Raw genomic sequence first — 13,182 nt, forward strand, 5'->3', positions numbered from 1 at the left:
GCCCTGAACCTTAGGAAAGGAGGGTTGGACTACTGAAGTGATACTAGTGGCTATCAGTGACTAAGGTAATATTAATACACTAACTGACAAATGCTATTATAAATTGTCCAAAGTTTTCTTGCAAAACTAAGAGTGTTTCTGTACAATCTGTATGTCTGTGCTCTAGGATCTGATGGCCCTTAGGCTTTGCACTTATTCATTTGTCATTTGTCAGTATGTAAAACGGAATATATAATTTATAAGCAAGTTATTTTCCATAGCTGTCCTCTACAAAGCATTTCATCTAGACAAAGGAGCTGTCCTTGAAATCACTGATATAAATCTGCAAACTAAATTTACTCACTGTCCATGAAGTCAAACGGTGTGATCAAATCTGAGTTTTTGTAAAGATTTTAGTAGTCATTTTTTGGTGCACATTCCTAATTTTTTCTTTCACCTTTGTGGATAATTCCTACAAAACCATGATGTCCTTAGCACAATTCATTGAATGTAGGTTTAACAGTACTTCCTTTACAATTAAACAAGAGTCAGGAAATAGAATAATGATAATAGCTTTTTTTTTAAAAAAAAATTTATACATACTGAGATAATGCCACTTAGGATCAATCTGAGCACCAGAGCTCCTCACAGTACAATGCAGAACTTTGTCCAACATCTCACCCTCAGCCTAGGAAAACACATACATTTTGGAGGGAAAAAATCCAATCCACAAACCTTTCATCATTCTCTTTCACCACTCTGTTCTCCTCTGCATCAGGAAAACTATCTTGGCCAGCTACAACAGTATTACTGCTGGAGGTGGTTCCTGTAAATGAGATGTCAATAAGAACACCTGTTAGATACAGCAGACTGAATCTGCAAAGCAATAAAAGCTCATAACTCACAGCCTTTTTTAGCAGCTACAGTCAAAGTGACCATCCTGCATCCTTGCACACGTAAATGAATGAACACTGCTACTTCTACAGACTAGGACCTGCTTCCATGGCTGGATGGTGTAAAGTTTACATGCTTTGAGAAGCAGATTAACAGAATGATGGTGGTCTACTCCTTAAACTAAGCTCATGCTCAAGAGACATAGTCTATTGTTTTTCAAGGATTTGGCAAAACATTTACAAGGTTAAATGTGGGGTTGGTTCTTAAGTATATTTGACTACTGCAGCTTGGAAAATGGCATTAGGCCTTTCAAAACAGAACTGCCACACCCTTGAGGCTCTCAGTTTTCAGGAAACTCTGCTTGATGTACCTGCTGTGTTCACTGCATCAATGACAACTTCTTGTTCTGAGTAAACAACCAATAGAGAGTGGAGTTTTCTGAAGAGTGGCAGAATTCTGAACAACATCAAATATTAGTAATATGCTATTAAAATAGTTAAGATAATTAAGCACACGTTAACAAAGCACATACATCATTAGGAATGAAAAGGAACTGTAATTTAGATATGCAACAAGGCCCTGAAACTTGTACTTTATGTACTGTTCTGAATGGATGCAAAAGTAAGAGATTGTTTTTTGCAAAGAGATGAAGATTCAAAAGAGCAGGAGAATATAAAGAAGACACATTCAGGTCATACCAGAAGCTGCAGCTGAGGCTTTGTTACTGGCAGCAAAACGGTAAAAGGGAGGATTATCACAGTGTTGGACTATGGGGTTCACTGGGTCCGTTTGCTGCAGCTCAAACAGAAGCTCTTCCATTGTCTGAATGGTGTTATTGCGACACAGATATATTGCAACCTTCTTTATCTGTGGGAGAAAGTAACAGTTGTTAAACTCTGACCAAAGTGAATTTCCAAAGGATTCCATGAGTGTTACACTGCAGTACTGAAATTATCTAGAATGCAAGTGTTGTTCATGGAGAGACACCACACCACAACTGTATAAAGATACAGTCCATATGGAAATAAAACTTCTCACTTTGACATCATTTCCCCAGCAGACTGACCCTATGATTTACTGGCTTCCACGTTTTTGCTTAACATTCACAATGAATTGTTGAGGTATATAACTATGTAACATGCACATCTACAAACTGTAGCTGTGGTCACAAAGAGTAAGATGGGCTTTGAGTTGCTACTCATATCTGTAAGCAAAGTAATAGCCAATGGAAAAAAGACAGAGCAATTATGTACACAGACTTCATGTATCCTGATTTGAAAAAATCTGAGAGTATAATTTATAAAAACTCTTGAAATTTCTATAAATCTTTTAACAAGATCTCAAATTTGCACTGCAGCAATGAGGACTGTTGAGATACTGAGACCAAATTCGGCTGTATTCTTGAGCAAAAAAAACCCTGATCACTACTAAAAGCAGAGACTCTCTCCAGCTCAAAACCACTTGATTCATAAACTGCTGGAGCTGGGAGACCATATGGGGAATATCTCTCTGTGCTTACCTGCTTGTTTTTGAACTGTGCTTAAACAGGTGCTTAAAGGGGAGCAAATATATTAGACTGAACAGCCTGTCTGCCTCACCAAGTAATGCTGTTCTTAGACTCTTAAATACTTCCATTAAAATAACTTCCTTACTGCTTCTCTTTTCCTTTCTTTTTTTTCCTTAGAGAAAACGCACATATGCAGTCTCTTTTACTCTACTGTGCTAAAAATTTTCCAGGGACTTTCCAGAGACAAATCCATCTTCCTGAGGCTTATTTCTGGTTGGGCTCACAGTGCCACTTTCAGCTTCTCTCACCGCTGAAGGGGTCACATTCCCAACACTGAGTCTCTGCTGAAGAGGTTTCTGAACTGCAAATACTAAGAAATCTTTCAGTACATATGTGAAAGAATGGACAGCTCAGCAATTTGTAGTGGGGCACTTGGAAAAAATGCTTAAAGGAAACATAAGAGACAAAGCAATTAATTTAGATGATAAAAAAAGTATTTTAAAATGTGAGTCAGGCATGCTTTTGGCTTGGACCCACAGAGGAGAACAGATGGCCAAAGACACAAAGCAGCTGGTGACTGCCTCAGGGCACAAGGGGCTCCTAAAGGAGATAGGTAAACTGGCAATCTTGCAGCTCTGTGCTCTTTTAAGCCCAGGTGACCTGGAACACTGCTGATAAACTGTCCAAATGATCTTTATTTGCAAACGTGCATCTGTTATCTACATGATAATGGAAGACACACGTTTATGGTATCAGGAGTCTTGTGTAGTTAACAGTTAGGTAGGATTTCTTATCTGTCAACTCCAGGGCATTAGCAAAACACTGAGCAGATGCATGTGATAAGACCAGTGTATTTTCCTACTCCAGACAAAGCTATCAGCAAAGGAGTGACTCATAAACACAGTGAGGCTTCCTACAGAAGTTAAAACTTTTTCAGATTTTGCAAAATCTGAGAATCAGACTTTTGACTCACATGACAAAACACAGACTAACTGGGTGGTAGAAAACATGGGAACCTTGTCAGCTGCTGCTGTCACCAGCCATGAGAAGCCTGGGTGGGAGACCAGAAAAGTCCCACAGGCAAAACAGGAGATACTGAGCAGATGAAGCTGGAGATGTCAGAACAGATTGCTCTCCTGAAGTAAGAGGACTCTACTGTCCTGGAGGAGGACAGGACAGTGAAAGCTGAGGCATTGAGGCAGAAAAGAATTTGAAGAAAGAAGTGCACTGGGCAGAGGGGGTTTGAGGAAAGGCTGCTCAGAGCTGTGGCATGTCAAGAGTTATGGAAAAAGGAGGTGTTGAAAGCTTTGGCTTGGCAAGTGTCTGGATGGGGGATAAGGTATGTGAGGGACTTCTGGGCAACAGGTGACAGGGTTATCAGGCTTTTCCAGGCAGGCTACATAAGGAGTCAGCAGAGGACTACTCCTTCCTCTCAGAAAACTGCCCCTGTTCCTTTTGTGAGCTGTCAGAAATGAGGGTAACAGCCCTCATTTTCTGTTTTCTCTCTTAATAGGTGATTTCCACTTGTTCTCTGCCAACACAGATGGAGATCACCTTAACCCCAAGTCTGTCATAGATTGTAGGATGAGGCAAGCTGGGAAGAAGCTGGGAAGTCTCTTATCTAAACTCCTGCTCAAAGCATGGTCAACACTGAATGGAAAGACTCTGCAACAATTGAAGGAAAGATCTTATTTCAGATCAACCCCTTTGTTTTCCTCTCATATGAACCTTGAGCTTTTTCTTACACCAATTCCACTTCCCAATTTTTCTACTTTTGTCTAGCTAGGCATACATACACATTGATTTGAGAATATAGAAGAGTAAATCCTACGAATGAGAGGAAACAAATGGGATGCCTATGATACAACAATATTTTGAGGATTTGTACAGGCTTCTTTATTTTCTTTATTCTAATATGCATAGCAGTCATTATAAACAATTTAGGCAAACTATTATTTCAGTAATTGTAATAGAAGTGTGTTTATGAGTCATTTTAGATAAATTTCAGATTTATTTCAGGGAAATAAATGTAAAGAGGCTAACTAATAAAAACCATATTGTAATTGGTCTGGAAAATTCACTAAATTTAGATTCTGTTTAACTCAGCAACTGAGCAAAAAGGAACATGGGAATGGAAGTTGCCTGTTTTTCTCAGACAGTCCTGATTTTATTTTAACTTGAATAATAACAATATACAGCACAGTTTGAGTTGCACATTGCAGCAACTGTTAGATAATTTATGACAGTCATGCAGAGGCAGAAGCTGATATGGTAATGAGCTTATAAAGGGTAACTATCTTCTGTCTCTTGAGATGTCCCACAGAAAGCTCTAGTCTGCTAAAGAAAAGGATGTAGCAGTTTCTGGCAATTTATAGCCAGTCTCTGTTACTATCCCCATTCACAGACATGCAAGGTTTCTCTTTGCTTGAGAGAAACCCACCTCTCACTTGCAATGGGGTATGCTCTGCTGCTGCAGGTTGAGATTTAAACTACTCAATTTCTTTTTTTTAAATTTCAGTTTCCTGGCACTTTTATTCCTGCCATTTTATTTTGTTCAGTGTGTTGGGGACTATGTTGGTATATCTTGTTTTTGATATAGAAATTAATTTTCTGCAGGTAATAGCTGTTTTCTTCACTACAACCTGTGTAATCAGCAGTAAATAAAATAAAGTGCAAAGACTTACATAGGGTAAAAGGATGGTATCACTGCTAACACCACACAAACTAATGAGGAACTGCAGTGTTATCCTAAGGTTGTTGCTCCATTTTTCATTGTTGGCCAAAGCATTCCAGACATTTTCCATCTCTGGTCCAGGAATTTCATCTCCATACTGCAATGAATCATAGGCATACATTCTTTGAAATACGCAGACTTCCAAACTAAAGCATGTTCTTTTAGAACATTTTCTCACACAAAAAATTCCCAGTGAAATGCTGTAGAAAGTTACAAAACAGTATTTTAAATAGCTACCTGACAGATTTCAGAGCATTAACTCAATTTAAAACTACTTAGGTTCTGATCCACAGAAGGACTTAAATCATAAGAGAACATAAAAGTCTTGAGGACTGTAAATTCAAAAAGAAATCCTAAAATTAAGCAGGTTTTGTTTGATTGGTACAGACTGTTCCAGTGTAAAATTTCTGGTACTAGAGGGAAGAAACAAAACTTTTACAGGTTAGTTTCTTTGTTTGATTTGTTTTTTTACCTTAGCTGTCATATACATGAGATTATTAAGAACCAGGGAGGTGGCCTCAGGTGAGCCCCAGCCATTGCCTTTTAGTCCACTTGTGACTGCTATTTCCCCATCCTTGTCCTTCAGTTCATCTTCTGGAGTGGTAGGGCTTGAGCCAGGGAGGAGCAGTCTGTTGTCTACCAGTTCAATATTATGAAGCCATGGTAGCAGATAGGTAAGCATGATCTGTCTTCCATTTGGATGTGTTGTTGGAAATCGCTGGCTTACCTCTAAAACAGTAAGATTTGAAAAGGACAACATATTCATTTATGATGGAAACTCTAAATACACTGTTTAAATCACATTTCTGACATATGTTAGACTACCTGATAGTTTTTACTTTGCACACCACAAGCATAAAAAACATGCTCTTGAATTTCCTGAAGAGAAACATAGAATTAGTTCAGTAATAGCAAGCAATTGGTCATATCTTCTGTCTAAAACAACTAAGTCAGTCAGAGTCAGGGCTAAGAAACAGAAAGTCACCCCTTGTTACTGTGCTGTGTTAACATTAAGTAAGGTGGATGTCAATAAAGAGGAAAAAGGATAATTCAATTACTGGTGGTTACTCTAGAATTCCAAGAACTTCTGGAGAATATACAAAAGTGTTCTGCAGATTACTGGCCTCCAAGTTTCTAAGATATAGTTTAAATAACAATGCACTTATTATATCGAGTTTACAAAAGAAATCTTGCATATATTGGGATCCTACTTCCTGTGGGAAAGTCTATAAAATTCATAGCTGGCTGTCAGTTCAGGAATGCTTGTATATAGCACTTTATATAGTTTACAAAAAAAAAAAAAAAGAACTGGTATTGTAAGGCAAAGAGATTTGGAAAATCTGGGATAAGAAACACAGCTTCCTGCCAAAGCGAACCACATTATTTCTCTGTACCAGAATTCTTCTGTAAAATCAGTAGAGCAAACATTTCCTTTTTTCACTCACTCCTTGGTTTTTAAAAATCATGAAGACACACACTGTTCCCTCCTCCTTATGATTCTAGATGTACAGAAAGGCTGTCTCACTTGGACTGTAATATCCGGTATATCTGAGATTTTTTAAAATGACAGTCATTGCACAAACGTCAGTAGGTGATACCAGAGATAATGAACAGCATTTGCTTAATGACAAATGAGACATCAGAATTTCCCTACACCAGTTATTTATAACTCATGGTATCTTGGGCACTGAGAAATGTAATGGTGATGTATTGCTCCTTTACCCTCCCTCTAGCCCCTACAGACTGAGTCAAAACAACAGAAAGGGATTTAAAGAGCCAGTAAAAATTTCCATGATTACAGACATTTGCATTCTATTATTTAAAAACTAGAGCAACACATAAGATTGATTAAACCAGATAAATATGTCTCAAAACATCATTGTTCCCAGGAATGGCTTCACAGTGGGTATATTCTGAATTGTGCTCCTGCAGGTCTCATTCTTTAACATTTTTCTCAGTAATCCTGAAAATATATATTTCTGATAAAATTTTGAAAATGCTGAGATATGCAGATGTGGCAAATAACAAAAGGTAGAGATCACTCAGAGTAGTTTGAATCATTGGTAGAACTGGACACAGGCAATCAGTCTGCCCAAAGTAAAAGTCATGTTTATGTAGAATGAAGAAATACATCCTCACAAGTATGATCTTTGTAAATCCATGGGTAAGAAAAATCACATGAGAACCCATCATAGTAGAGTTTGCCAATGTCATTTTACCTCATTCAGGGCACTTGTAATTTCAAAGTTAGCCCAAGATCACATAAGTGGCACAGAGTCCCCAAAGAGGGTTTCTGTACATTGTGTGAGTACCTCTAGGAAATATATACTGGATTCCTAAATCTGATTTGATCTGAACCAGAACAAAACCAGGTCAAGCTAAATTTATGAACAGAACTGTGGTTCAAAATGGTAGCAGTCTAGCATTTGTAAAAAAATGTAAAGGAGATAATAAGTCAAATAAATACAGGTACCTGAAAAAAGTGGAAGGGTAAGTTCAGGATACATCCTTGCTAGCTCATATGAGAGAAGGGCGAGTGAGACGCTGTAAAGAGGGGGCAATGGACCATGTGTCCCATACAAGATACTGCCTGGTCTTTGCTCAGCTACCTTTTTTGAATAAACAAAAAGCTTTGATTCAAGTATCTATAGAAGAAAAAAGAAAAGAAAAAAAGGAATGAGACAAAAAAATTTGATTAAATCAGGAAATATCAGCCTTTGAAGTTTAGCTATCAGAGAATGCTCTGTATGTTAGAGAGTATATGCTCCAAATATGAAAGACATGATAGCATTCATTTCTATATAAATATTTGGGTTTCTATAGCCAAGACAAAACCGATTGTTTATTTTCGAAAAAAAATAATGTGCAAATAACAGTACTTTATAAGAAGATCACCAAAAAAGTCTCCAAGGACAGAAGGAAAAAATAAGTAACTGATACATGCCTGCATAAGTTGCATAGAGATTTCATAAATCTCTCTGTTGGTGTCAGATGCCTTGAACAGCACCAAATTTAAAAGTGTCACAATATCAAAAGGATAGTTCCTAGAAGAATAAAAAGAACATTTTTGTGAATTCTGGTGAGAAATGCAGATTATATTTACTCTGATTTACTCTGTAATATGGCCTAAAGAGTATGTCATCTTTCTTCTCTTCTACCATCAGAATATGGGAAAGGGAGCTCTTATGAATAAACACTGCTTGATCAAAGGATCATCTGGTGAATGGGAAGAAATAAAGGATTATTTATAATTACCTTGGACTAATGCTTAGGAATGCACTGAGTTACCCACAATGAATGGAATACCTGTGTCTATGACAGTCAATTCATTTTAATTCATAGCATAAACTGTTTACAGGACAGGCTGACACCCATGAAAGAAAATGGGCAGCATGAACATTTCCAGGGATAAAGAATTTTTTAAGCCCAGATGCAATTAAAATAGTCCCTTTGGATAAAAGACACTATCTCTGACATGAACATTCTGAGGTATTAGACAATTCTATCAAAATTGTTTTCAAAGAGTAAACATTAAGAACCACTTCAAAAAGCCTGCTATCTATAAAGTCAATATCAATTGTAAGGTCAAACATATCGAAGTGTTAACTTAATGAGAATATTGTTAGAGGAGTAAATCTCCCATCACAGTATTTGGATTTGCACTAAATAGGTTTCTGTTTTCTCATGATGATTTGTAAATGCACTGATTGAATTGTGAACCATTGATTTATCACCCTAGATGTCAGCTACAGTGCTCCTGGATGGCTGCAGGATGCCTATTTGGACTTTTTAATACGGCACACCATGTGTGGCATGGGACGTTCTTAGTAATTCCATATACTAGGTTCAAGCCAAGCTCTGTAACTGGCTTTTTGCCCTTCCACTGCTTAAAAAATAAATGCAAAAAAGAAAATAAATGAAGTGGCTTCTCTGTAGAAAGCTGGATGGACATGATCAATTGCTGCTCATTTTACAGGTAATTTAAGCAGTGTTCGCCTGATACATTTTTACAGATTATATAGGAAAAACTATTAACAGCTTTCAAATATTAATAAAAATTCCCAGCTTGCTAGAAAGAGGACTTTCCATTCAAAATAAATCACAAAGATCATACTCTAATTTTTTACTGAAAGAAAGGAAAAGAATAATTTTTAGATCACGTTAGCACAGGTAACACAATTTGAGGAAAAAAGACTGGCTGAAACTGCTATGTTTCTGTGTTCATTAAAATAAAACCCTGTTAACATAACTGAATTTGCAAACACCAAATTCCATTCATATTTTAAAAAATATCCATGCAGTCTCTCATCTAGTTGCTCCTGTGAGAACAAAACAGTGTTGCAGGAAAAAGATGATATTCACGACTTATTTTGCTTTTCCAAATCCAAATTATTTCTCTATTGAGTATTTCTCTATGCTGATCAGACATCTTGCCAAATTATTTTTGTGACAAGTAAATTTTCACATTTATTTTAATAAGACATAAATTACTGCATTATTTAATTTCTCTATAAACTTTTTATTTGAAAATAAAAAAGGGATAGAGCTTTATGAAGGTCTGACACAAAGCAATATTTGTATTAATGTCTTCATGAAGCTTGTGCTTTCCCAGCATTAGCAGTAATGATGATACCAGTTGACAGGAAAGGAACTAAACAAATCAACTGAAAGTCAGTTTAGAAAAAGAACATGACTTTCAAGATAATGTCAAAATAATGACTTTCAAGCTATCGATATTTAAAACATTCTTCCTTTTAAAATTAAATTAAAAACCAACCCAAATATTTTGAAACCAGATTTATGACCTACATTCAAATAAAACTGTTGTGGCTTTGTTTGTATCTTTCTGAGCAAAACAGCATCAAAATTCTCCAGATTTCAAATATAACTATAGTAAGAAAATCTTCTACCTAGCACATAATTTGTTTTCAGAATCATGAAAATCAAGCTATACAGTCCCAAAAACTCTTTGAGAAGAGTGAGTGTGACATACAGCTCCTAACAATGCAGTGAGCTGAGCCTTCAGCTTTCTTACATTTGAAAGTGTAGATTAATAAATTAATTAATACCTGCTTCCACACACAGTTGCAATGGCTTTGAAACACCCAGAGGCAAGCTGGTATGATCCTGTGTAACATCGATCTATAGCCCAATTGAAGAGATTGATTTGATCAGGATTCAGTTCTAGCAACAGGACCACAACTTCACAGCCAAGCTGGTGAACCTGAGCAAACATCAAAATGTGATTGATGGGGTCAGATATGTTCATTCTTTAAAATTCTCAGAGTGACATAGGTAAAACAGGGAGAAAATGGAAAATTAAAATATGTAATAAGAAATCAGAACATTTGTAATATATTTATTTTAGGGATAGCAGAGTTGGAATGTGACTCAGGTTTCAATGCTTATCACTTGAAAAAATGGTTTGCACAGACTACATAAATGAAATAGATTTTCCAAAACTGGGCACAATAACAAAAAAAGCAGATTTTTCGGAATATCTAGGATAATTGATAGGTGTTCTTGGGCAACTTCCTTTTATATCAGTTAACTGACTTGTTAACTGTTTCCTACTTCATGTGAATTTCACAGAACAACAAACTTCCATGTTTATCCTTCTTTTGACCAACACAGAAGCAAGGCAGATGAAGAAAAATACCTTTTACAAGACTGAAAACTTGTATTTTTAATCCAACTATATCAAGCAACCTAACACCTCTTCCTACAGACCATTAATCCCTTAATCCTGCTACCACCACTGCTACAAATGCAACTAAGACTTGGACTTCATGTTCTTTTGGTACAGGATAGTGCTGGTAACCAATGCCTATTAATATTGTGTCACCAATTGTAGGTGACTGCTTGTAGAGACTGCATATCACTTGCACTTATCTTCATAGCTCTGTTCCTACCAATATTCCAAAATCCCATGTAATTTTTGAAGTATCTTCTCTGCAGCTATTCATTCTTTCTTTAAATTGTTCAACTTTTTTTTTTCCTAATCAATTACCATTCCCACAGCCTCTATCCTCTAGCTGCTTCATATGCATTGATTTATGTTCTGCTACTTACCTTTCCTTAGCAGAGTTATGTGTGCTGGTATGAGAGTTTTAGGGAGAACAGCAGGACAAGGTGCAAGATACCAAAAGGGAAAGATTGTTGTCTCTCTGTTTCCACTTGATACAAATCACCAGTCTACTCCTCCTCATTCAAAAAGGCAGTTCAATCAGCTACAAACACAGAACTATGCCTATCTAGGTACAAAGTTGAAGCCCATCTTCACAGAAATGGAAAATGGCAAGAATAATCCATTACATGTTCTTGAAGAAGAAAGAAAACACTTTATAAACTCTTTACTCCCTCAGCACAGTGAGTAACTGCCCATTAGTGTGCCATTTCGGTCAGTACTTACACGTAAGTCTTGACAAGCCAGAATGTTATCCAGCCATTTGTAAAGATATCCATCGGGGGAGAGACCAACGTTATCAAACACAGGTCCACAGCAGAGCACAGCCGACATGGCCTGGAAACACATGGCACTTCAGTCACCCAAAAAGTAACACAATCAACCTTTCAGAATGATTTGAGTCCAGGCTAACAGGACTGCCACTTGCTTTCTGTTTGGAGGGAACTATGGGGGAAATGGTAACAGCTGACTGACTGGTAGAATTCAGTAATTATTTTGCTACAGATTTTACTGGATTCCAGATCATGTTCAAAGCATTCTGGGGGGAGTACTATCTTCAAGATATATTTTGTCATTTTACCCAGTATTTATAAATCAAGCTACAAAAACAATTAAAATATACTCAGATGTTTCAATTGTATGTTACTGCAAAAATTAAAACTCTCTTACAGCAAGTGGTGCAGCTTATGTAAGTACATAAGCTATTACTTTCCCAGCTTACTCATGCAGGGGAGTTGCAACTAGTTTTGCCACAGAAATACATTATTATTGTGCATGTCTCCAGGCAAGCGTGGGAGGCATTCCAGAGTTGTACATTGGTACAGATTCAGCACCCTGAGGTACCTAATTTCAGTGCCTAAGAGCTCCTTGCTGAATCTGGTAAATTAACAGCTAAGTAAAATTTCAAAATGCACTCTGGTTTTTAAAATAATTAGCCTTGAAAAGTATCAACAAATAAAAAAAATAATTTCAATGCTATATTCTATGATACCACTGTACAAATACGTATGAGCATACAAGTTTGCATCAAGTATGCCAATTCAAATTTCTTTGAAGTTAAAGGAAACAGATCCCACAACAAATTGAATTTTTACTGAAAAATTGCTGTTACTGGCTTGTATAATGAAACTTTAGTACCTTTAATGCACAATACTGGTATCTTGTAATCTGGTGATTTCTGTCACTGTAACGGTCCAGTGGTGTGAACATAATACTGAAAGGTCCTGCCCACTGACTGAATAAGATGAACAGGTGATGCCTCAAGCTCTGCTGAGGGAAGAGAAATCTCCTGTGGTGAACTAAGTGAACAGAAGTAGAAATAGTTGTGATTTGTTAATATTAAACATTCATGTGGCACAATGCTTACATGATTTTCAAATTTCTACAAAAAGAGAGGGGTTTCTGTATGTTCAACATAGACTTACTCCAAAGTATCTAAGATCCTTTAAAAAAATCTAACCAAGTGAGTAAGGTGCATCTTACTTCTAAGAGCCTTCAGTTTTGGATTAATGTGGAGTTATACAAACATGTACACCTGACTACAGAAAAGCATTTAAGAATCTAATTATAAAATCAGGGTTTTTCACTGCCTCCCACATTCCTTACATGGCAAATATTTATTTGGTTTTTCCAGTTCTTTAAATTTGAACCTAAACAATACATGTGTCTTGCTCTAATACAGTAATAGGTAAGGGCAATAAATAAAAGAAACTTGGTGGCACATTTTTATGACAAATATGTGGTATATGTTCTGAACAGCTGAGTTACCTGAGAAAATAAAAAAAAAAAGCCTCAGACCTCATCTTCCAGTAATTACATTCAGGCCTTTAAAGCAGAGATTTTTTTTTTTTTGTTTTTTTTTGCTAATGTAATTGTGTTATA

General features: G+C 36.6%; 1 protein-coding gene across 11 annotated transcripts in view; it reads right to left on the reverse strand.

The window, feature by feature from the left end:
• FRY (FRY microtubule binding protein) overlaps positions 1-13,182 on the reverse strand; it is a 221,714-nt gene that overhangs the window by 57,925 nt on the left and 150,607 nt on the right. For all 11 annotated transcript variants that reach the window (XM_077781437.1, XM_077781443.1, XM_077781442.1 and 8 more), the window contains 9 exons: positions 12,439-12,599; positions 11,527-11,637; positions 10,184-10,338; positions 8,059-8,158; positions 7,588-7,759; positions 5,587-5,843; positions 5,065-5,211; positions 1,572-1,740; positions 715-805 (listed from right to left, as the gene is read on the reverse strand). In XM_077781437.1, coding sequence (XP_077637563.1) covers positions 715-805; positions 1,572-1,740; positions 5,065-5,211; positions 5,587-5,843; positions 7,588-7,759; positions 8,059-8,158; positions 10,184-10,338; positions 11,527-11,637; positions 12,439-12,599 — 1,363 coding nt within the window. The remainder of the gene's footprint in view (positions 1-714; positions 806-1,571; positions 1,741-5,064; positions 5,212-5,586; positions 5,844-7,587; positions 7,760-8,058; positions 8,159-10,183; positions 10,339-11,526; positions 11,638-12,438; positions 12,600-13,182) is intronic.

Source organism: Lonchura striata, chromosome 2, assembly GCF_046129695.1.
Source record: "Lonchura striata isolate bLonStr1 chromosome 2, bLonStr1.mat, whole genome shotgun sequence".
NCBI classification, from domain to species: domain Eukaryota; kingdom Metazoa; phylum Chordata; class Aves; order Passeriformes; family Estrildidae; genus Lonchura; species Lonchura striata.